Source organism: Gastrolobium bilobum, unplaced genomic scaffold, assembly GCF_033153095.1.
Source record: "Gastrolobium bilobum isolate Gb01-03AN ecotype WA unplaced genomic scaffold, APGP_CSIRO_Gbil_v1 utg25868, whole genome shotgun sequence".
In the NCBI taxonomy this organism is placed as follows: domain Eukaryota; kingdom Viridiplantae; phylum Streptophyta; class Magnoliopsida; order Fabales; family Fabaceae; genus Gastrolobium; species Gastrolobium bilobum.
The window spans coordinates 345,983-369,240 of NW_026898426.1; the positions used below are offsets into that span (position 1 = coordinate 345,983).

Below are 23,258 nucleotides of genomic sequence, written 5' to 3' on the forward strand. Positions count from 1 at the left end.
AATTTAAATTGGGTAAAAATTATAATTATTTAATTTTGTTTCTATCTAGTTGTGTAATCAGCATTACTTATATATATTTTCTTACTCGCTCAAAAAAAACTTAGTAATTAAATTAAATCAGTTAAATATAATAGTTGATCAAAGCATCAATTTAAAAAAGAGTATGTAAATTAAACTCATGCGCAGAACAAGTATTGAAGAAGACAAAAAGTAAATGTATATGAATACAATGGGAATTGATAAATCGTTGGCGTAAATAATAATGAAAAAAGGAATTGTTAGATTGAATCGATGACAAAGAAGTAAAAGTACAAAAGCAATGAACAAATTTTGTCTGTACAGAGAAACAGGGAATTGAGCAGAAACAAAATCCGAACCTAATCCCAATTCCCTCGACCCCCACATAAAGAAGTAAACAACAAATGGAAACCAATTAAGAAGTGCGTGCGATTCATATTCACGGCACTATAACAACAATTTCAATCAAATTTCTCCGAACAAAACTACATCGTTTCATCACCATCTTCACCCGAAAACAAACGCGGCCTCTTGGCGGTTACTGGCAAAGGGCTTTCCACCTCTTGTTCACCGCTTCCAGCTATGTTGTTAACCTTCTTCTTCTTCTTATTGGAGTCGCCGCCGCCGAACCCCACCGGAGGCCAGAATTCCGTCAACGGTGCGGGAAGGTTCAGGTCAAACCCGCGGTGGCTGTGGGTGGAGGCGCCGCCTCCCTCAGATGATGTCACGCCACTGCTGTTGTTGGTTTTAACGTTGCTGTTACTGTTGTTGTTGCCTTCGTAGTGGCAGCGCTTGTGGCCACCGAGGGCTTGACCCGTAGCGAAAGCCTTGTGACAGATGGAACACTCGTGCATCCTCCCGCCGGTGGCGGCGGAGGCGGATACGTTGTCGCTAGCAGTATTGGCGGTGGCTGCGGGGTTTTCCGATGAGGACTTGCGGTGGCTGGCCTTGTGGCCACCGAGTGCTTGATAAGAGGGAAAGACTTTGCCGCACACGGTGCACTTGTGAGTGAGCTTTATAGGTGGCGGCGCTTCTTGTTGTGGCTGTGGCTGTGAAGATGATGATTGAGTTTGACGATGAGAGGTGTTGTTGTTGTTGTTGTTGTTGTTGCCGCTGTGTGCGAGCATGATGAGGCAGAGAGCGAGGTACTCTTCCTCTGTTGTTGGGTTATCGAGACGGGCTCGTTTTGAACGCTTCCTCTTCGACCAAGGCTCACGGAACTGAAGGTCTTCCTCTTCTTCTTCTTCTTCTCGTTTGTAGCTAGTGAAGGGAGTGGTGGTTGCTGTAGGAGAATTCAGAGCCTCCAAAGCCATTATTAGGTAAGACAGAAAGATGATTGAGGAACGTTGAGCTAGCTAGGTAAGGTAAGGTATACAGTACTGTGAACAAGTGTTGTGTGTTGGAGTGAGTGGATGAGAAAGTGGGTGTGAGCACAGAGGGGTTTATATAGGGATATGGTAAAATAAGTGAAAGAGAGGAACGAGCTGAGTTGGTGTGAATGCAAGAGATAGTGAAGTCGGTCAACTAAACAAGAGAGAGAGAGAGAGAGAGAGGACTCACTTACCTTAGGTACCAAAAATACGGATGACTCTTTCTAAGTCAAAACTATGTTACGTGAAGCTTACCAAAAAAAAAAAAAAAAAAACAATGTTACGTGATACCTCTTTCTTTTTCTCTAGCAATATGTAACGTACTTTAGTTTAACCCCACACCCAAGGCAATGCTTATGGCTATTGTGCGAATCTGAAATATGGGTGTGGCACTGTGGCTGCTGGAGTTTTCTCGGTGCGTGTAAAACACGATTTTCATTTTTTATGTATGGTGGTATAACTGGAATTTTCTGTCCAGCACTGGATTAGAAAACGTGGGAATCTTAATTAGGCCGTGTTCTTTTACTGTTTTTGGATTTAAACTCGTTTCTTTTTTTATTCTTGCCAGCTCGGTCTTTTAAATTAAATGTCAACGAAATGTATCCTGACTTGTTCTCAAGAATTATTCTACTTAGTATTTTCTGCATTATTATTATTATTATTATTATATTCTTATTTAGTACTTTTATTTCAAATAGAAAAGTAATTAAAAATAATTATCAATAGGATAAAACATTTCACTTTATGAAGGCACACAAGGAAGGACACTACAACTTTTACATCACTTTACATCCATATCCAAGTCGATGTTGGCAGAACACAGGTAGAGTAACGGAATATGATTCTAATTTTTCAAAGGAACCTTACCGAATAAGATATTTGACTGTTTTCAGATTGATTGATTGATTTATTTAAGAAAATATTGACTGTTTTATTTTATTTTTTACGTTTGAACAAAATGTGAAGTGGATAGAGACGCCTCGTGGCAATAAAAATAAAAGGGAAATGTGGGTGTGCGTCATGGCTTTGATCACGATTCGCGGTCATCGTTTTCTCTTTCATTTCGTGGTTTGGGCAACAACTTCGAACACTGCTAATCAGTTATCCTTCATTCATTGGTTGGCACACGACAGCTAATGTTACAAGGACGCGCCACCTGTATAACTTTCCAATGTATGTATCAACTCCTCTTTTTCACTTTCAACTACTTTTATTTCCGTCATCGCACGGAGTTTAACAACTAATTAAATGACAAAAGTATATTATAAAATATATTTTCAGTATAAATTTTTTTGGTAAGTTATATTTATAATTTCTAACCATATTTTTTTTATCATTATACTAAAACTAAATCAACAATTACAAAAGAATATCGAATCGAAGCCATTAATTTAATTTTATCCAACAATAATAAAATAGTTGTAAGTAAAATAATTATAAATATAACTTATCTCTTAAAATTTATATTATCATTAAATAATATAATGCATTGTTAAAGAATAAATTCATTAATTACGTATAAATGAAGAAGAGGGAGTGATGAATAAGTGGGCCTAACTCTGACCCCAATTCGGCTTCTGTGTTATTTAAATTGTCTTGCATGAGATAAATAAAAGAGAGAGAGATAAGGTGGATGGAACAGAAAAAATATGTCTTGAAGAAGATAAGTATTACTTTCTGTAAGAAATTTTGGTTGATGAAAAGAGAATGACTTATATATACAAGAGTCTTAATTTCAAAATTTAAATTAAAAGTCAGGCATAAAAACAAAAGATATTTTTAAAATTGATCAATGATTAATGGAATTCTAAAGGAGATAAGTTTCACGTATTTTTTTTTTTACATATTTATATTTTGATACTACCATCTTCTATATATAGTAAAAATAATGCTACTTAGTGTTTTTTTATGGTCCGTCAAATATTATGTTACATAAGTTGTGTTATGTTATTCTTTATAATTTATATATTACAAATAATATATAGTTATAATATTAAAATTATATATTTTTCTCTCTTTTTTAGTCAATTGACAACTTTTAAAAAGTGATTGGGATTTTTTTTTTTTAAATACTCGTAAGATATAATTTAAAAAAATTACACGACAGAACATAATATTTACATTTTCGTATATATATATATATAGTAAATACAATCTATCGGAGTGAAACGTGTTAAGTGATAAGGGAGACGGAGAGTGTAGACTGAAGAAGAGTGTGACAGTGGAGTAAGAGTTGGAATTTCTAATGGAGTTGGATCTATCGAGAACAATTATCCGATGTGGATTTAAAAGTAGCTTCACCGACGCAATATAAAAGAAAAAGAAAAAAAGCGTTGGGAATACTGACACGCAACGCAGATAAGTTCTTCTAATTGGTGACACGTTGCGCTTCAACTCTCACCTACACATCTCCTCTGTTTGCTTCCACTTGTTCAGGACAACCGAACAAACTTCATCTTATCATCCTAATTATTAATTATTAAATATGACTTTGTTTTAAGTAAATATGATTTTAATATTTTTAGAGATTTTTTTTAAAATTTTAAATTATCAGAAAAAGAAATACAAGTGAAAGTGAAAATTAATAGTTAAATTACAACATAATATCTATTTTTATGAAAAGACCACATATCAACTTCTTATTATAGGAATAAAAGTCAATAAAACTCAATCCTTCAACAATATCACTGTAGAAACTAATGAAACACTTTCTTTGTACTTCAACTATGCCCACAGAAGGCGTTGGGTTGATTTTTCGTTCCTAATTCTTTTTTTTGGTAAACTCGTTCCTAATTCTTTATTCATATACCATCCATATTATTATTGTAAGTTTTTATTGAAGTGTGTAGTATATATTAATTTAAAATAATCAAAAAGTAATAAATACTTTCCTTCTAACAACCGTCACTCTGGAGTCTCAACCTACACAAACTAAACTGAGAATTATTCCACTGAGTTGTCATTATTATTATTATTATTATTATTGGGCATCCAACACAACTCACGGGAGTGAGTTAATTAATAATTTTTTGTCCCATTCTTCTATAAGTGATTACATTTGGTTTTTGGGTATGCATAATATTAATGTTTGATTACAGTCTAGGAAAATATTATTTACATATGAGAGAATGCATTGTGATGTTGAATGTGTGAGTGGACGGATGAGCAGTGACTACTTAATTGGCATACCATTTTCCTTTGTCGGGTAGCACTATTCTTAGCTCGAGCCTGCTGAAAGCTCTAAACCCCACCGAACTAAATACAGTTGGAGCGAAGAAGAATTTGGCAAGTCTATTGTCTACTATGATTGACATGACACCAAAACTGCTTTATTCACTTGACATTATTCTACTTGCCATATTTTCATTTTCATTTGGGTTCCACTCCCAATGGTTGCTTCAAAATTTTACCAAATTGAGATAAAAGGGTGAATATACTTATTCTGCTAGTATGCCACCAATTAACTTTGCCTCAAGAAAAGTATGGACACTGGACAACTTGTGCATTCCAGTTGTGTTTAAAGTTTAAACCGCTACTTGAAATATATAGTCATCAAACCCTACTTGGGGAAGCTTGAAATTAGTTCTAAAAGCCCCAAGGTTCCTCTATTTTCATAGGGTCCAATAAGCTCTACCCAAAATCATGTTCCATGGTTTCGTGAGGTGGGTTGCAACTCTTAGCTCTTGCCACAATAAGCTTCTGATTAACCACATCACAATCCGGAAGGTTTATGAAAATGTGTTCTCTCAATTAAACTCCTGGACATTTAGAGCATTCTGCATATATAGCATCCATTTCCAAACCATGTCACATAAGTTTAGAACTGGGGGAATCACGTAAATAGTTATAACTTATATTTGAAAAAATAAAAATAAAAATCCAAGAGAGTTTCCCCTCTAAAAAAGCACATCTTTGCCAGGACCAGCCTCGGAAGGTTTCATGATCTTTAAGGGCGTTTGGTACAAGAGAAATTTTTATTTGTCCGAGAATCTCGATTTTCAAAAATATGATTTTTGCATTCAGTTTACGATAATACCTGAAAATTTAAAATTTAAAAAAATCCAGTTTCCCAGAAATTCCTCAAAATCCCGCGTACCAAACGCTCCTGGATGTGAAGAATGAAATTAGATAAATTCTCTGATATGCATTGGCCTTTATTGCAAGCAAATTTGATTGTGTAATGTAACATTAACAAGTAAATTTTCTCCCTTAATCCCTGTTTCATCCTAAATGTCCTAAGTATAAAGTAAATATGAGGGTTTGCAACATTTTGAAATTATTAATGGGAAAAGTGTGTGTCATGTTAAAGGATGTAAAATTGTGTCATTTTAAGAGAGAGAGAAATAGATAGATAAAAGAGGAGAGAGAGTTGACAAAAAAATAAAGATATAGATTCCACCTCTTTGTAAAAGTGAAAGGATATAAGTTGTGTCATTTAAAAGGATAAATATTTTTCGTATTATTAATATACGAAAATATTCTTTTGCTAATTGATTAATTTCACAAAAAGAGTCTTTCACTTGAACTTTTCCTCAATAGAAACTGTTACTTGAATGAACCAATACGCAATGAGATAACGCATGGAATCAAGTTATAAGGATCATGCCATTTTAAATTAAAGTCAATAATCCAGCACGTTGTACTAATAAACACGTGTGCAGGGTGATTTTTAAAATTCAAAATACATTACATAATTACATTAACTTACAGAAAAATTTACATTATTTATTCAACCTATTTTATAAAACATATTATAGAATAAATAGATCGAATTCACATAAAAAAGTTCTACGAATAAGTTGATCATCACCCACACTAATAATGTAATAATGAAGAATCTATATGCATATCAAAACCCCGGCTTTTTGACCCTTTTGTCCCTAATTAATTAATTAATAACCAATTTGTCCCTGATCAAGAACTATCCACCAACCTGCCCCCTTTTAGTCGACTACCTTGCTGTTTTAGTCGAGCAAATGGTCAATCTTCAGAAAGTGGACTACCGCATATTTAGTCGACTAAAAAATCATCTTAATCGACTACATTTTTGGGATATTTAGTCGACTAAGTAACGATATTTAGTCGACTAAATATCGACGGATTTGTTTTTTAAAAACCCCTCATTCGGCAGAGGGGGAGTAGGATGACCTAATCGACTAAGGAGGCGGCCCAAACCCCAAATCCGCAGGAGCAGCTGAAGAACGCCCCAAACCCTTCCCTTAGGCGTGTGGATTGCCCCCAAATTTGGTCGAAATCGTGAAATCTGAAGGATAGGTAAGGTTTCTTAACTTGCATTGTGTTTTAGGTTTAGGAATTTTTTGTATTTGTTTGTTGTCCGAATTTGTGAACTGTAATCAAAGCGTTTGTTGTAGGTTTTGTAACCCTAATCTACTAAGGTTTATTTTTTTGCATTGTGTGAATTTTTTTGTTTGAAAAGTTTGTATGTGGCAAAAGTTTGCTTTTGGTTTACAACGCTTATGTTGCAAGTTTTCATTACCATCATGACATGTTTCATATGGTTAAATGCTGACATGTTTCATTGTAGGTACCCTAAACAAATGACGAGCCGCAGAAGACCAAGCGATGAGGGCAATGAGTCACTTGAGAGACGCACCAAGCATAGGCAAGAGCGACCTTCTTCGTCAAGGCGACAAGACGAAGAGCCTGATACTGTTGACCTCCCGTATGGGTATCTGTTTGAGGACGACCCTGCCGTCCACGCTTCATTCGTACGTGACCATTTGAACCGGCCGTTATGTGCTCCAAAATCTTTGGATACAGCCTTTTTTGATAAGGAGGGATTTGAAATTGTGGGGGTGTTGGAGGCGGCACATCTGAGGGTGTTGGCCGAGACCCTATGTCCGTATTCAGAGCTTATGGTGCGGGCCTTTTACCATAACCTCAGCTACGTACAGGGCGAGCTGAGGTCGAGGGTCTGTGGAATAGAGATCATCATGACAGCACCTGCATGGTTGGAGATACTCGGCTATGATTTTGACTCTTCTCAGACTGTGGTGTATGACGCTGATAGTGGTGTAGTACTTCCAGGATATGTACGAGAGGATGCCGTGCAGGAGCAGAGAAGAGTCCGTGGGGAACACTTGCACTATACGGTGGGGTTGCTTTCTGTGGAGTCCCGTATACTACACTATGTCCTCACCCACGTTCTGTTTCCGCGATCTTTTAATCATTCCAGGGTGTTGGAACATGACATTCCCATTATGTGGGCTATCCGACATGCCCAGATGGTGAACTGGAGGCACTATATCTGTTGGTTTATGTTTAAGGCCAAACATAAGGGTCATCTTCCATACGCCTGTCTGGTACAGAGGATATTGGTTCACTTTGGTGTTCCCATGGAGACTGAGCTGTTGAAGAAGACCACGGGCTTCAATGATGGATCTTCTTTTAACATACCTATATAAAAAAAAACACCGGCCAACAGTCAGAATACAAACTGATTAACGTAAACATACCTTAGGAAGTTAGATATATCGAATAATACATACTGATAATGGTTGCACATATCACATCAGAATCCAACTGTCTATGATCCCGGGTAAGACCTTGGTTTAGGCAGGTGTGTTCTTTAACCCATTTACTAACCACCCAAGTATTTCCATTCTTCGGCAACAATGCCCTCACATACCAGGGACATCCATCATTATGGTGTCGACACTTCATCACAAATCTATGGTCATCACTTTTTGCCACAACGGCAGTACGGTGAGCCTTCATACAATATAATTTGACTGCATGTTGCATTTCAGATTTGCTACGAAACTCCTGATACAAATATAAAGGATCCCCTAATTGCCAGCCACCGTGATCATCATCGTCACCATACAATATCTCTGTCTCATCATTAGGGTGGGCCCAATTAATGAAGGTATAATGTGAGCTTTCATTCCAAAATGGCTCGACCTCAGAACCTACGGATGCATTATAATGCCACCGTCAATACCATTCATAACAAAAAAAATAATTGCTAAATTAAATCTTTAAAAAACAAATCTTACCACTGCTAACAGGGTCAACACGAAGTGGTCTCATAACCTGCGAACCCGGGGATGGTGAGCTTGTGTCAGCGTCGAAATCACCTTCTACGTCAGTATCTGACGTGTCACCTAGCGGAATAACACTCTCAGGTTCACCGTCCTCATCGCTGTCCATATCGGCATCCTGTTCATCCTCATCTATTTCCCCCAGTGTTATCTGACTTATGACATGTGCAGGTGCAGATAAATCGACTACTCTTTCTTCATGACCAAAATACGGTTCACTTCTTGTATGCATGGGTGCAGATGAAGATTGACCACAATCTAATTCAACATATATCTCAATAAAATTTTGAAATTTTTGGTCAACAATTGTATCTATGACACATTCGACATCTTCATCATCACATATATCGTTACCAATGTAGTAAATAGCATCCTTACCAACTGTTGTCTCTACCCTGGCAATCATCCGTTGAACGCATTGGCTGCCTTGCAGACCCAATTTTTGCTGAATTCTCTCCTTTAACTCATTGTATGTAGTGCCCCGTTTGATTTTCAACATTTTCGTTTTTCCTTCAAATTGAACACCATTGGGGCCTTCATAATGCTTTCCATCATAGTAGATCATTGTCACATACATGTTTGGACTTGTGCTCATCTTCCTCACGAAATTGGGACTTGGGTTCTAAAATTGGGGGTTTGGGTTCGGATTTTGGGGTTTGGAATTGGGCAATGACAATGATTTCACAATATTAGGTCTGTAGAGATGGTGGGATGAAATACAATCGGATTGAGAGGATTACACATGAACAAAGGGAGCTATTTAGGTTTACACAACAACAACAATCGAAATGAGACCGAAAACATGGAAAATATAGGGTTTCAGTCGACATTTAGTCGACTAAATATCGTTACTTAGTCGACTAAATATCCCAAAAATGTAGTCGATTAAGATGATTTTTTAGTCGACTAAATTTGCGGTAGTCCACTTTCTGAAGATTGACCATTTGCTCGACTAAAACAGCAAGGTAGTCGACTAAAAGGGGGCAGGTTGGTGGATAGTTCTTGATCAGGGGCAAATTGGTTATTAATTAATTAATGAGGGGCAAAAGGGTCAAAAAGTCTCAAAACCCCTTCTTTTTATCCTTCAAAACCCAGGTACATGCTACCAAACCTTGGTTGCAAAAGCCATGCATCCAATTCAGAAGGCTAATCTTGCACGTGTTTCCAAGACTAGCTTTCCTTCATTCTCCAAATATCTCCTATGTATTTTTTGTTACTTCTTATGCGTTTCCATATGGCCCATAGCACTATGGGCCTGTGGCTAACGTACGTGTCACTCACTATGTCACATATTCAAGACATATAATGCCAGTGCCACTCCACTTCGGACCCCATCACCCTCGCAGAGTTTCAAACTTCAAAGTTCACGACAGAAGAAAATACAGAATGAGTACTTAAATCCTAAACAAAATCTAATGTAATTGGGGTAGAGTGAAAAAAATTATATAATTAAATTACATTTAAGGGATTAATGTTTCTTATGTTATAGGAGATAATTTTATTTATTATATATATAAAAATATGTAAAGCCCACATGGAATCATATGAAGAGAAGAGAGAGAAAAAGAAAACATATATCCCACATACTTTTATGTGCTATAGCATGTAGGTAGGGGTGTTCATCAACTGATCCAAACCGATTCAAACTGCGATGACCGAACCGAAAAATCGATAACCGAATTAACTAAAAATTGAAAAATTGAAAATAAAAAAAAAGTCACAAATTTTAATTAAATTTGATCGATTTTCGGTTTGGTTGGTAAAAACTGATCTAATATATTAATTTCCCTCTACCTACCTGGGCCTTTCCCAAATCACAATCCAAAAATTTCTAAACTCAAGACCCATTAATCTATTAGCTAAACTCAAGAAAAAACCTAACCACACCCTCTCACCAAAATTTCATCTGTATAAAGTTTCGTATCTCATTATCCAAAAAAAAACTAGATTATCGTTTGCTAATGTTTCTGTATTTCAAAAAAAAAAAAAACTTTATAAAGCAAATACATACAAAAGATATGTTATTTGTACAATACTCATCAAACAAATTTTAAGCTTTTCAAAAAATCAAAAATCGATCCGGTACAAACCGAAAAAAAATTCAAAACGAATGGATAATTATATGATGAAACTGAAGGGATTAGATAAGATGATTTTTATTTTCAAAACCGATCAAATCCAAACCCGAACACCCCTAGTTGTAGGAGATAATTTTATCTCTTGTAACATGAAAAACACTAATCCTTACATTTAATTAGTTGTTTTATGTTATTCTGGGTTGAAATTTTTTTTATATATTTAAATTAGGGAAATGTTTTTCTCATGTTGCATGAGACAAATTGTCTCATGCAACACAAAAAAAAATAAGTGGAACCCACTAAGAATAAGAGAGAGAAAAGAAAAAAGTGAATTCTACCCATTTTTTTGTGTGTAATTGTCTCATGCAACATGAGAAAAACATATCCCTTTAAGTTATTGGATTAATGTTTTTCTTGTAATTAGCTAATAACTTCCACAATATAGGGTATCTCATTTAAAGAGCAAAAGAAAGAGAAAAAAAAACAAAATTAACTCACTTTTTTTTTTGTATATAATTTGTTTTTATTTGTAAAAAAAATATTAAATTTTAAATTGTGTGAGATAATAATATTTCTTGTAATGGAAAAAATAATTAACCCTTATTATTAAAAAGGAAAAATATTTATCTTTTTAAAAGATAATTAATTTGGTTAAAATTAATATTTATATTTAATATTTAAATTAAAAAAAAACCTCCCACCTTCTCTTATCATTATTTATGTTTATCTTACTTTATCATTTAAAAAAACAAACACTAATTTCTTATTAAGAACTTTTAAGAGTTGTTTAGTCAAAAAAAAAAAAAAAAAAAAACTTCTAGGAGTTTAGAGAAAATGGGTGGACATACAATACCCGAACCCGATTACCACTAGAACTGGACAGTGTTTTCTCGTGTCATCGTGTGTATCTTGCTCGCCGTTGGAACGAAAACAACATTCGTCGTCCACTGTTGTCTCTTTCATCCATTCATCGGAAAATCTGTGACTGTGTTTTGAATTCTTTTTAGCCATTTCCATGGCCTCTTCTCTCTTGTCACCATTCTCTGCACCCTTTATCGATGATTCTGCACACTCTTTCCTCCATGGAACGAAGCTTTTTCTGATTCCTAACCCCAGGACCAAATTGGCACCGCGTTGCTTCAAGTCTCCTTCTGCCAAGTCCTCCTTCGACCATATCCCGAAGCAGTTCAGGCAGCAAAATCTCAAGGATGGCTGTGAGTTTTTGCACTTTTTTACTCTGTTGGATGCAAAAGAAAAGAAAAATTAAAAAAAAAAACCCCTTTAACACTTGGTTTTAAGAAAAGCTAGAGCAGGAACATGAAAATATATGGAGTTTTTTAAGCTGGGTTTGAATTCTTTTAGTGCTTTCTTTGTGATTGATGATGATGCTTGTCTAACTATGTGCGCTGCAGAGTCTCTTCAATCAAGTTTATCATGTATTTGAAACCGAAATAGCGGAAGCGCGTTAACATAGTTATGTTTACTTTTATCATAATCGTTGTTTTTCCCCCAACAAATTTTCCTGTGGAGTTTATTTGTGGTTCATCTATTTCTTATTGAGTGAGTATATGTGCTTGGTCATTGCTGACGATTTGAGTTAATAACTTATATCGAATTACACTTTACCTCAATGAAGCTTCTGTCCAAACTAAATTTAGTGTACCAACTTTCGAATTGTATGATTTACACCCGTTAAGTTTCAAAAGCGTGAATCACAGCTCCTTAAATTCAAGTTATCATTTTTTTCACCTAAATTGAAAGGATTTTAATAAGATGCACTCAGATTTGTCTTTTCAAAAGCATTAGTAGTTGAGATTGTGAATTATGTGCATAAATTGAAGGAAAAGAAAATTATGACACCATGAATTCTGGTTGTAAACACTAGAAGACACAACATTGAGCAAGGCTATGACAAGTTTTGGCTAAGAAAATAACAGCAGGCGGCATCTTCATTGTCAGTTTTGACTAATTTATTTACAGTTTCAATGTTTCTATATCTTCAAGGCAAACAAGGGGGTAAAGTTTACTTATGAAACATGACGGTCAGGGCCAGGTTAATGTAAGGCTTCTAATTGGTGCAGTAAAATTAATTTGGATGAAAACTGAAGGGAGGTAGAGTGTAATTTCTACCCAAATATATATAAAAATAAAAATAAACCCTTCAAGAGGCTCTTATTCATGTTCGATTGAAAAGTTTAAAAATTGGGTGCCCGACCTTGACTTTTATCTTCCCTATTATTTGCAGTGATGGACAACTACAAGAATGCACCTCAATATCTATATGGCCTTACTCCTTCCCAAATGGACATGTTCATGACTGAAGATAATCCTATCCGCCAGCAGTCTGAAAGAGTAACAGAGGTTTTCTCCATATATCCTCTTGATATAATCTAAGTGGCTGTGATATTATGATTGCAAAATTGCCTATTGATAACCCAATTGTTGATTGGGGAGTTGATTTTGCAAAGCACCCAAGTTTTATTACGGGAATTTCCACAGTTCAGAAGTGTTCTTACCTAATCATTGTTACAGGAAAGCATCTCATCTGCCCAGAATTATTTGGATCATGGTGGGATGTGGAGTCTATCTACCATGGCCAATAATGGCCCTTCAAAATATAGCATGAGTGTTAGTATGTATCGAGGAGGAGGTAGGGGAGCTGGAAGGCCTAGAACTGCTCCTCCAGATCTGCCTTCTTTGCTCTTGGATGCTCGAATATGCTATCTGGGTATGCCGGTAAGCATTGTGACATGTTTCATTTTGATATCTAGCATGGTGCCGATGTTACATGTTTTTTGTTTCTCTATTAGATATTCAGCTTCTGTATTTGATATATGCGTTCTATCTTTTATCCCGGTCATCTTGATATTCCTCTTTATGATTTGTACAGATTGTACCAGCTGTAACAGAACTTCTTGTTGCTCAATTTATGTGGTTGGATTATGATAACCCTAACAAACCTATATACTTATATATTAATTCATCTGGGACTCAGGTAAGTGGTATAGTCATTGTCGTAAAAATTTCACTTGTAATGCATGAGCTGTTGATTTATATAATTGGTTTTCCCCCTTTTTTCTGTTTAGAATGAGAAGAATGAGACTGTTGGATCAGAAACTGAGGCATATTCCATAGCTGATATGATGTCTGTAAGTTGTTATCATCAATCATTGCCACTTCTAAACACACCTCAAGGCTGTATTTTATTTATCTCTCTAAACTTAATTTTTGAATTAATCTTTTTTCTGTCTGCCTGAAGTATGTCAAATCAGACGTCTATACTGTGAATTGTGGCATGGCATATGGTCAAGCAGCAATGCTTTTGTCGCTTGGAACAAAGGGTTATCGTGCTGTGCAGCCAAATTCATCTAGTACGTATCATATCTATGTAAACTTTTGAAAAGTTTTACTTGATTGCATTCACTTATTTATTGTGATTTTTTGGAACTTCTAATGAATGCTTCCTTCTAGAGCCTATACTTTATATCTGATTCATTGGTATATATGAAGATTGGACAATGGACTACTGATTTGTAATCTCATAATCATCCGTTTTGTTGTCACATATTACATCTTTGATCAAATGGCTACTAATATGCCTGTCAAGAAGTATTTTCCAAATGATTTGTTTATCAAATTCTAGTTCTTCGAGAGCCCAACAATAAAGAGGGTAGAGTTATGATCTGTGTGAAATTAGACCCCAGTAGTCAATATTTTACATTGAAACTGTGAGGTCGCGCCATAGGACTGGTGAAAAGCAACCTGATTTTCAAGTAACAAATGAAATAATTTTGGTCTTTATTCAATGCTATTATCTTCTACAAAAAAACATGGCCTACATGACCATGGATGAAAAGATGCTATTGGCCCCCCATTAATTAGTTATTGTTTTTCCTGTTTGTGTGTGGGTTTCATATTATTTATTTCTGAAACAATTAGAACCTACTTTCTTCCTTCCTGTGGCTTCTAAACTGTTTTCTATTGCAGTGAAATTATATCTCCCAAAAGTCAACAGATCGAGTGGTGCTGTTATAGATATGTGGATTAAGGTACTGTCTACCTGCTTGTTCTCTTCTTTATATTGTCTCTCTATCATTGTTTTAGACATTCTATTTATAAATTATATTGGTAAACACAAACAGGCAAAAGAGCTGGATGCAAATACCGAGTATTACATTGAGCTGTTGGCAAAAGGAACAGGGAAATCAAAGGAAGAAATTGCTAAGGATGTCCAGAGGCCTAAATATCTTCAAGCCCAGGAAGCCATAGACTACGGAATTGCTGACAAAATAATTGATTCGAGGGATGTTACATTTGAGAAGCGGGTAATATTTCATTGCTATTAAAGTTTATTCCCTGTTAACATATCATGCATATTATACTTAGGGTTACTTTCTGGTTCAGGATTATGATGGAATGCTTGCTCAATCAAGAGCTGCCAGGAGACAACCTGGTGGCAATCCTCAAGTGGCTCCTTCAGGATTTAGGTAAATCACACAAAACATGGGGCCACTTATTCTGCTCTGCATCCAACCCCTTTAAAGGGTTTTGGTTTAAGTTGGCTCCTAGTATAAAGGTCAAGCAGCTATCTTGTTCTTATATCAAGGCCAAATGGAAAATTTCTCCGGATAGCGTATAAAGTCTGTATCATGGCTCTTGGGTGATGTGATATATAATTCTATACTTGAATTACCTATGCTTATCTTCGACAACTAAAGAAAATGACCAGGGCTTAGGGATAACTTTCTTGAGTTGTATATATGGAACCATTACCAAAGTGATAGACTTGATGGCTGCATTCTCTACACCTTTGTATGATTATTTCTTTTGAAGTGTGTCTAAAGCACCCTCCCGGCCCCTATTTATCCTTCGTGTTGGGGTCAGTAGACACTTTGCGATGTTCATTTCATTTGGAATCAGATTGAATTTTATCCGTAACCCAATAATATTAAACGGTCTGTTTCGATAAGAACAAGCTGATTAAAAAATACAGAACCATATTTGCGCTATATAGCAAACGATCCTTGAGATTTTTTGACATGTAACATTCTCAGGCATTGGATCCAGAGCTCCCTATACTTCTGGAGCTGAAACTAATCTAGGAGCTTGAACTTGTCCAACGCACACATATACTGGCCTTAATGCGGAGTTGAAAATTGAGGGAGAAACGCAACACTTGTGTTTCACAATAATGGTTTACATGTAGTTTTTGCAATTCACAATAGGGAAGTGAGCAAGTGCACAATACATTATAAATGATAGAAGAAATTTCTATTTTCAACATCAAGGATCACGCTGGAGTATTGGTATAGACTTTGGGTTTCGGCTTAACCTCAATCTCGTTTACACTGCGAACGTAGATAGCATCTTGTTCGTGGCTGTAAGAGAAACGAACAAGTTAATTAAAGCTAGCATCTGTATATATTAGAGAGGTAAGGGTGACTTACGGTTTAGGCCCATCTTCGAATGTGTAACTTGATGCAACAGCCAGGAGGCGTCCATCTCTACTAAACGAGAGTGCAGCAACGCTAGTTGGATATTTTGAGTACTGGAAGAGATAAAGGCAATTTAGTAACTGAATTTATTAGCATAAGAAAAATCTGGTCACTCAAATTACTCAAAGCAAGAAGAAAATAAAAACCTGGTACAGCCTCTTCTTGTTGTTTCCGTCCCATACGTTAACATACCCGTCACACCCTCCCGTGGCAAACGTGCCATATCTGCAGGCAGATTTTTTATAAAGCATTTTATTAATCACGATCAAGTCAACGTATGAGTTGGTAATCCTAACATGCACAACACCATCCAATTCCAAATTCTGTTTAAAGGGAAGTCACCGTTTTTCATCTTTGAAGCTCTTGAAATTTTAGGGATTATATATGGAAGGAGTTAACAAGAGGGAACACACGAAAGTATAATTTATTAGAGATTCTGGGTAGTTGTAATAAAAACATTCATCTGCAGCCTCCACGTGTTGATTCTAACTACAACTGTAAAAGAGCATTTATACCCTCTGCTTTGGATGAACAATAAGTAACTACTTACTTAACCAACAAAATTTTCTTAATACACTTTATATTCTCAACAATTTCCTTGAATGATACAAGCTATAGCGATTGACACTGTGAATCCGAGAGAAACAAGTAAGCACGCAATTAAAATCCTCTTTAAAGTGTCTCATTAAATTAAGGAGATAATAAAATCCGGGTGACAAAGAACTCTAAAATACTTACATGGGGTGGAATGCAATTGCATTTACAGGATAGACGATGTCCCTTCCGGCTTCTGATTTTCTGTGACACTTAAAAGCATATCTGCACGAAGGTCAGAAGTCAATAAGTGGTAAAAGTTGATGAACATATGCTATTTTTCTTATGGACTGCAACACTATCAAATGTACTGAGAAGAAGTTCAAAATATTCATATCATATCACAGTAGTATTAGAAAGGGAAAACATAAAAATATACAAGGAAATCTTTACTTTTTTGCTTGACTAGCCTCAGAGAGGTCAAAGAATTCCATTGCAACCCGCCCTTCAACAGAACTAAGTGCGTAACCTGCATAAAGTAGTTGCACAAGTATGAAGTGTAAGAAATATCTAGGCTAAGAAACACAACAGGAATCAGTGTGTCATCTCTCGAATCTATAATCATACAAAAAAAATGTGAGTTAATAACTATCATGCATTTAGATATTGGGAAGTTTATTGTAGGTTCATCTTTCAATCAATTCTACTTTTATGTTCTTATGAACAACATAAAGCACAAAGCATGAGCAAAATAGACCAGCTATTGGCCCAGCACAATTGTTTTGAAGCAAAATGCAAACCTCAAGTTATGCAAGTAATTCAAGAATGGTCAGAAGTTAAAGTTTACCTGTTCCGTTTGGGTAACAGCGCACACATCTTGTTTGATATTTCAATGAGGATTCTCTTCGTTGCTCAGGTTGAGACATGTTCCTCAAATCATAAACATTAACATGTCTTCCAGCTGTTGCTACAACTAGACGATGTCCAACCAGAGAGAGAGAATAAACACGCTCAGGTTGTGGATATGTCCCAACTAGTGTGCGCTCTTGCCCACTTGCACCTCTAGGGTCCCAACATTTCAGGGTTTTGTCCCAACTACCAGTGATCAATTGCCCTATAATGACAGATGAGACAGAATATAGCATATTGTCAACTTTCCACCAAATAAGAGAAAATAACTATTGAAGCTGCATAGCTTGACATTGTCAGGTACAAGTTAAGAATGATAATTAAACTGAAAGGTGATATATCATATGATTAGAAATTTATAATTCATGTTAAAAGGAGCATTAAACAGCAAGGCCACAACTCTTTACAGTCTAACAGAAAGGATCATCTTCTGATTTTAATTTCAGGAACAGTATACCTTCCTCATGGTCCATTTCAGGAGAAGCTACACACTGTAGACTGTACATCCTTAATATTATTCCAGTAATGCCTTCGTAAGTTTTAACAGCTTGATTCCGTTGATGTTTTAGAGAGCACACAAGTAATTATAGTTCCTTTTTACCCAAATTTTAAGGAGCTATATCTTCAGCTACTACTACAACTTTCTGGCAAAATGACTCATTTAGTTTGGGTGGCAAGAAAGAAGCATAAACAAAACATGCATTTGATTGACATTAAAATGAGCCAGAAGGACTCAGAAGAGTGAATTAGAGTGCCTAAAGGCCATAGATAACAATATTAATCAGGCTACTAATAGCAGAAAAATATTAAATTTGCAATTTATCAGCAGCATATGATATCAACATTAAATCTGAGAGATGACATATCCGGGCATTACAACCAGACAAGGTGTCGGTCAATTTAAGCAATTAACTACTTATTTGTCAATCACAAAGTGAACAAAATCCAGCAGTTATGGAAAGTTTAGCTACCAAGTGAAATGTAAATTTTTGTAACAACTATGACATGAACCTTTAACGAGTAATCCATACATCTAAATTTCTGTAGCAAGAAGAGAGAATTGGTATTGGCAGAACACCCTAGTAATGTCCGGTTCCACACGTTTGCATGAGTGTACAACAATTATATGTGTTATGCTGCCACAGATATGTGTAATGTCATAGAACAGTATCTAAAATCTGGTCCTTCAAAAGTATCGCCAAAGCACTAAGCAGTATCCTGACACTAGCTATATATATTTATTGGTTTATTTTAATTTGTAACCGGACTATCTATGAATAATTTAAATTTTCTAGGAAATTGGTGTGTTTTTTCTCTTGAATTTTTTGTTTCATCTCTGTATCCTTTTAAGAGTAGTTTCTTTACTTTAGGAATTCAATGACATAATAATAATAAAAAAAGAGAGGAAGGAGATTGTGAAGGGTGGAGAAGGAAACCTGCGGCATAGGAGTACTCAACACAACGAACAGGTGCATCATGTCTTCCTAGAATATCTTCCTTATTAGAACTGAAAACGAGCCTGGACCATAATAATAATAACAATAGTATAACTAACTGCGTCACAAGCTCAATTAGGTAGCTTTGAAGAACAAATTAAAACCTAACATCATCTTAATTAAATGAATGATGAAAGTAGAAGAATTGAGAGTGACTAACCTCCTAACAGTATTGTCAGCGGCAGCACTGAAGCCAGAAGAATCATCGTGGAAGCAGCAATCGAGGACGGGGCCAGAGTGCATAAACTCTCCTCTCAGCACATTTGCGCTCGCATCATATAACCGCACGCTCTGATGTGATCACAAACAGGAGGAAGGTCAGAGGTACCGTAGAGGAAGAGAAGTGACAAATTTGAGGAACCGGAACATACCTTGTCCCATGAGGACACCAGCAGATGATCGCTGTGGTTGGAGAACCGCATGTTGGAGATGCCGTCCGACGGAGGATTCGACAGCTCTCGTCCGGGCGCCGCCGTCGCCGGCAGCACAGTTGTCATGTCTGGGGTTGCTTCGATTTCAAAATTTTGGGAATGAAGGGTCAGGGAGAGAATAAGAGAGTTCAAATTTCAAACCAGAAGAACAGTGGATATCAGTACTGTCACATGACTCACATCCATATTACCGGTGGGATTTACATAAATAATTACTTTAATATATTTTGAAAATAATAATAATAATCATTGGGAAATGGAAAAATATATTTATTTGAGGAGTGTTATATTTACAACAACAAGTTTTATAACTTTTTACAAATTTTTTTTATCATTGATTTTCGTCAAAATTCAACGATTGTAATTTATTAAAATTAATAATTAATTAATAAATATGACTTAATAAATCATAATCGTTGGATTGACGAAAATTAACAGTGAAAAATAAATTATTAGGAGTTGTAAATGAAAAGAAGTTGTAAGAATAATGCTCCACTATTTATAATAGTGTATAAGTATTATGCAATATGTAAGGGTGACAAAACGAGTACAACACGAATACAAAATGGCTCAACCCGTATATGATGTGTTTTTGTTGACGGTTCAAAAACTCGAACTCGGACACAATCCGCTACGAGTTATGGGTCGGTATGACACAACACGAAAAAATTGAGAGTTTGTTTACAAAAAAATAAAAAATACAAAAAAATCTAAAATTGACACTCATACTCATGGGTTGACAGAACACATTAATAGAATTTTATAACGTAAAGTAACAAAAATATTCTTAGATCGACACGTGGGTCGTGCATGTCAATCTATACCACGAGACGACATTAATTCATGTCAAAAACTCAAACTCATATATAACTCATTTGAATTCACATATTAACACGATATTACACAATATATATTTGGGAAAAGTTCATCAATGCCTTTCTGGTTTGTTTCAGAATCATTTATGTCCCAGTAGTTTTTTGTTTATCACATATATATCTATGTAGTTTGTAAAAAGTAAAAGACTCACAGGGACATATATGACAAAAAAAATAAACCTTTTTACAAATCACATGAATATATGTGATAAAAAAATTACAAAAATATAAATAATTCTGAAATAAATAACAGAAACATAAATAACTTTTCCCAATATATTTTAAGTTGTCGAATTGCGAGTCGACCCGCAAGTGGTGATGTCGTGTTTTGCCACCCTCACAATATGATTTTGATTTGGATTAATCTCAAGCCGAACCAAAGTTGGCAAAAATGTAAAATGGGTTTTGTTGGACAATATATCGGCCCGGCCCATCTCTTAATGCAGTCCGTATAGTGTTTTATTTTTTTTAATTCATATTTTTTTTGTCTGTCCCACTTTGTCTTCTTGGTTATTGATTATAGATTATACCAGTGGATGCAGCGGTGGTCTGCAAAATCTCTGTGATTTGCATCCATCAACTTTATTAATTGATTTTATGAAATCCCAAAACCCCATATTTAACCACCCAATTCTTCAAATAGTGCAGAGATGCCACAGCCTCAACACCCTTAAGCAAGCCCATGCGCAAATGATAACAACTGGTCTTGCACTCCATACATACTGTCTCGGTCACCTCCTTAATATATCCTCCAAACTTGCCTCAACCTACGCTCTTACCATCTTCAACTGTGTCCCAACCCCAACAGTTTTTCTTTATAATACACTCATTTCTTCATTGACTAGTCACAGTGACCAAGTTCATATAGCCTTCTCACTTTATAACCGAATTCTCACCCACAAGACCCTCCAACCCAATAGCTTCACTTTTCCTTCCCTCTTCAAGGCTTGTGCCTCTCACCCATGGCTCCAATATGGTCCACCCCTCCACACCCATGTTTTGAAATTCCTTCAACCCCCCTATGATAACTTTGTTCAAGCCTCATTGCTCAATTTCTATGCTAAATATGGAAAATTGTGTGTGTCAACATGTCTGTTCAATCAAATTAGTGAACCTGACTTGGCCACATGGAATACCATGTTGGCTGCATATGCAAATAGTGCCAGTTATAGTTACTCAACCAGTTTTGAAGATGCTGATATGTCCTTTGAGGCATTGTCTTTGTTCACTGACATGCAGTTTTCTCAAATAAGGCCTAATGAAGTTACACTTGTGGCATTGATAACTGCATGTTCTAATTTAGGTGCTCTTAGTCAAGGTGCTTGGGCTCATGGTTATGTGATGAGGAACAATCTTAAGCTGAATCGCTTTGTGGGAACTGCACTGGTGGATATGTATTCCAAATGTGGCTGTCTGAATCTGGCATATCAGTTGTTTGATCAGTTGCCTGATAGGGACACATTTTGCTACAATGCCATGATTGGGGGGTTTGCAGTTCATGGTCATGGGAATCGGGCACTTGAGCTTTATAGAAAGATGGAACTTGAGGGCTTAGTTCCTGATGGTGCAACTATTGTGGTTAGTATGTTTGCGTGCTCTCATGTTGGATTGGTAGAGGAGGGCTTGGAGATATTCGAGTCCATGAAGGAGGTTCATGGGATGGAACCAAAACTTGAGCATTATGGATGCCTAATCGATCTTCTGGGTCGAGCTGGGCGATTAAAGGAGGCAGAGGAGAGGTTACAAGATATGCCCATGAAACCAAATGCAATTTTGTGGAGATCTTTACTTGGTGCAGCAAGACTTCATGGCAATTTAGAGATGGGGGAAGTTGCTCTCAAACACTTAATAGAGTTAGAACCTGAAACTAGTGGAAACTATGTGCTTCTGTCTAATATGTATGCTAGCATTGCTAGGTGGAATGATGTGAAGAGAGTGAGGATGCTGATGAAAAATCATGGGGTTAACAAGTTGCCAGGATTTAGCTTAGTGGAGATTGATGGTGCCATGCACGAGTTTCTCACAGCTGACAAAACTCATCCATTTTCAAAAGAAATATATTTGAAGATTGAGGAGATAAATAGAAGACTCCTAGAATATGGTCACAAGCCAAGAACATCAGAGGTTTTGTTTGATGTGGAAGAAGAAGACAAGGAAGATGTCCTTTCTTACCACAGCGAAAGGCTAGCTATAGCATTTGCTCTTATAGCATCTCCTTCAAGTTTGCCTGTAAGAATTATTAAAAACCTTCGAGTTTGTGGGGATTGTCATGCTATTACCAAGCTAATATCAGCGGCATATCAAAGAGATATTATAGTTAGAGATCGAAATCGGTTTCACCATTTTAAGGATGGGAGTTGTTCTTGTCTAGATTACTGGTGATACTTGTTCACCTTACAACAAAATCAACACCTGAAAGAAAAACATAGTTTGCTACGTTTATGTGAAATTCATTTTATTTATTTTTACCTGAAACAAATATAGTTCTTAACTAAGCAGAAGAAAACATTCTATTGTACTCAAATTATTTCTATATATACTTTTGAGTTTTATTTTTCTTATGCCACTTAAGATAAATCTTTTCTCCTACTCTCACAATAAATGGTGGGACCCACTTAATTTTTTTAAAAAGAAAAGAGAAAAAAATAGAACACAGAAATGGAAGTGAGAGTAGGAGATAAAATTTAGAAATATGTGACATATGAGAAATAAAATCCTATACTTTTATGGGTAAACAACTTCTTCAGGAGAAGTTGTTTTTTCCGAATAGTTTTTTGGTGGAGTCCATTGGTTGTTTTGAAAAAAACAAAATAAAAAATATATCACAGTTTTTTGGTGGAGTCCATTGGTTGTTTTGAAAAAAACAAAATAAAAAATATATCACACATTTCAATGCTTGTGAAATGTGAGTGATGCACCAAAAAAAACTTCTCCTTTGAAAACAGAAGTTGTTTACCCTGTTTTTATACTCTCTGAGCAACCTATATA

General features: G+C 35.9%; 4 protein-coding genes across 4 annotated transcripts; 2 read left to right on the forward strand and 2 right to left on the reverse strand.

The window, feature by feature from the left end:
* Positions 1-258: 258 nt before the first annotated feature.
* LOC133316197 (zinc finger protein ZAT10-like) lies at positions 259-1,632 on the reverse strand. The gene has a single exon (XM_061517921.1). The coding sequence runs from the start codon at positions 1,329-1,331 to the stop codon at positions 504-506; it is 828 nt and encodes a 275-aa protein (XP_061373905.1). The 5' UTR covers positions 1,332-1,632; the 3' UTR covers positions 259-503.
* Positions 1,633-11,401: 9,769 nt separating this feature from the next.
* LOC133316181 (ATP-dependent Clp protease proteolytic subunit-related protein 1, chloroplastic) lies at positions 11,402-15,463 on the forward strand. Its single transcript, XM_061517903.1, has 9 exons — positions 11,402-11,744; positions 12,776-12,891; positions 13,063-13,266; positions 13,421-13,525; positions 13,617-13,679; positions 13,790-13,901; positions 14,518-14,579; positions 14,673-14,855; positions 14,935-15,463. Exons 1-9 carry the CDS (start codon positions 11,546-11,548, stop codon positions 15,019-15,021), a joined length of 1,131 nt encoding a protein of 376 aa, XP_061373887.1. The 5' UTR covers positions 11,402-11,545; the 3' UTR covers positions 15,022-15,463.
* A 223-nt stretch (positions 15,464-15,686) lies between these two features.
* Positions 15,687-19,578, reverse strand: LOC133316203 (mitotic checkpoint protein BUB3.1-like). The gene is made up of 9 exons (XM_061517927.1): positions 19,336-19,578; positions 19,125-19,255; positions 18,905-18,987; positions 17,407-17,673; positions 17,013-17,088; positions 16,764-16,844; positions 16,172-16,250; positions 15,978-16,078; positions 15,687-15,908 (listed from the first exon to the last, which is right to left on the reverse strand). The coding sequence occupies exons 1-9, from the start codon at positions 19,459-19,461 to the stop codon at positions 15,821-15,823; spliced, it is 1,032 nt and encodes a 343-aa protein (XP_061373911.1). The 5' UTR covers positions 19,462-19,578; the 3' UTR covers positions 15,687-15,820.
* A 1,286-nt stretch (positions 19,579-20,864) lies between these two features.
* On the forward strand, positions 20,865-22,652 carry LOC133316220 (pentatricopeptide repeat-containing protein At5g43790). Its single transcript, XM_061517947.1, has one exon. It carries the CDS (start codon positions 20,868-20,870, stop codon positions 22,650-22,652), a length of 1,785 nt encoding a protein of 594 aa, XP_061373931.1. The 5' UTR covers positions 20,865-20,867.
* The last annotated feature ends 606 nt before the right edge of the window (positions 22,653-23,258 follow it).

Excerpts from the sequence above, each read along its gene's own strand:
- LOC133316197 (XM_061517921.1), bottom strand. The coding sequence starts at position 1,331 with ATGGCTTTGGAGGCTCTGAATTCTCCTACAGCAACCACCACTCCCTTC.
- LOC133316220 (XM_061517947.1), top strand. The coding sequence starts at position 20,868 with ATGAAATCCCAAAACCCCATATTTAACCACCCAATTCTTCAAATAGTG.
- LOC133316181 (XM_061517903.1), top strand. The coding sequence starts at position 11,546 with ATGGCCTCTTCTCTCTTGTCACCATTCTCTGCACCCTTTATCGATGAT. Across the intron at positions 11,745-12,775 it reads GCAAAATCTCAAGGATGGCT|TGATGGACAACTACAAGAAT; the intron begins GTGAGTTTTTGC and ends TATTATTTGCAG. Across the intron at positions 13,526-13,616 it reads TTAATTCATCTGGGACTCAG|AATGAGAAGAATGAGACTGT; the intron begins GTAAGTGGTATA and ends TTTTCTGTTTAG.
- LOC133316203 (XM_061517927.1), bottom strand. The coding sequence starts at position 19,461 with ATGACAACTGTGCTGCCGGCGACGGCGGCGCCCGGACGAGAGCTGTCG. Across the intron at positions 19,256-19,335 it reads TGGTGTCCTCATGGGACAAG|AGCGTGCGGTTATATGATGC; the intron begins GTATGTTCCGGT and ends TGATCACATCAG. Across the intron at positions 18,988-19,124 it reads GCTGACAATACTGTTAGGAG|GCTCGTTTTCAGTTCTAATA; the intron begins GTTAGTCACTCT and ends ATTATGGTCCAG.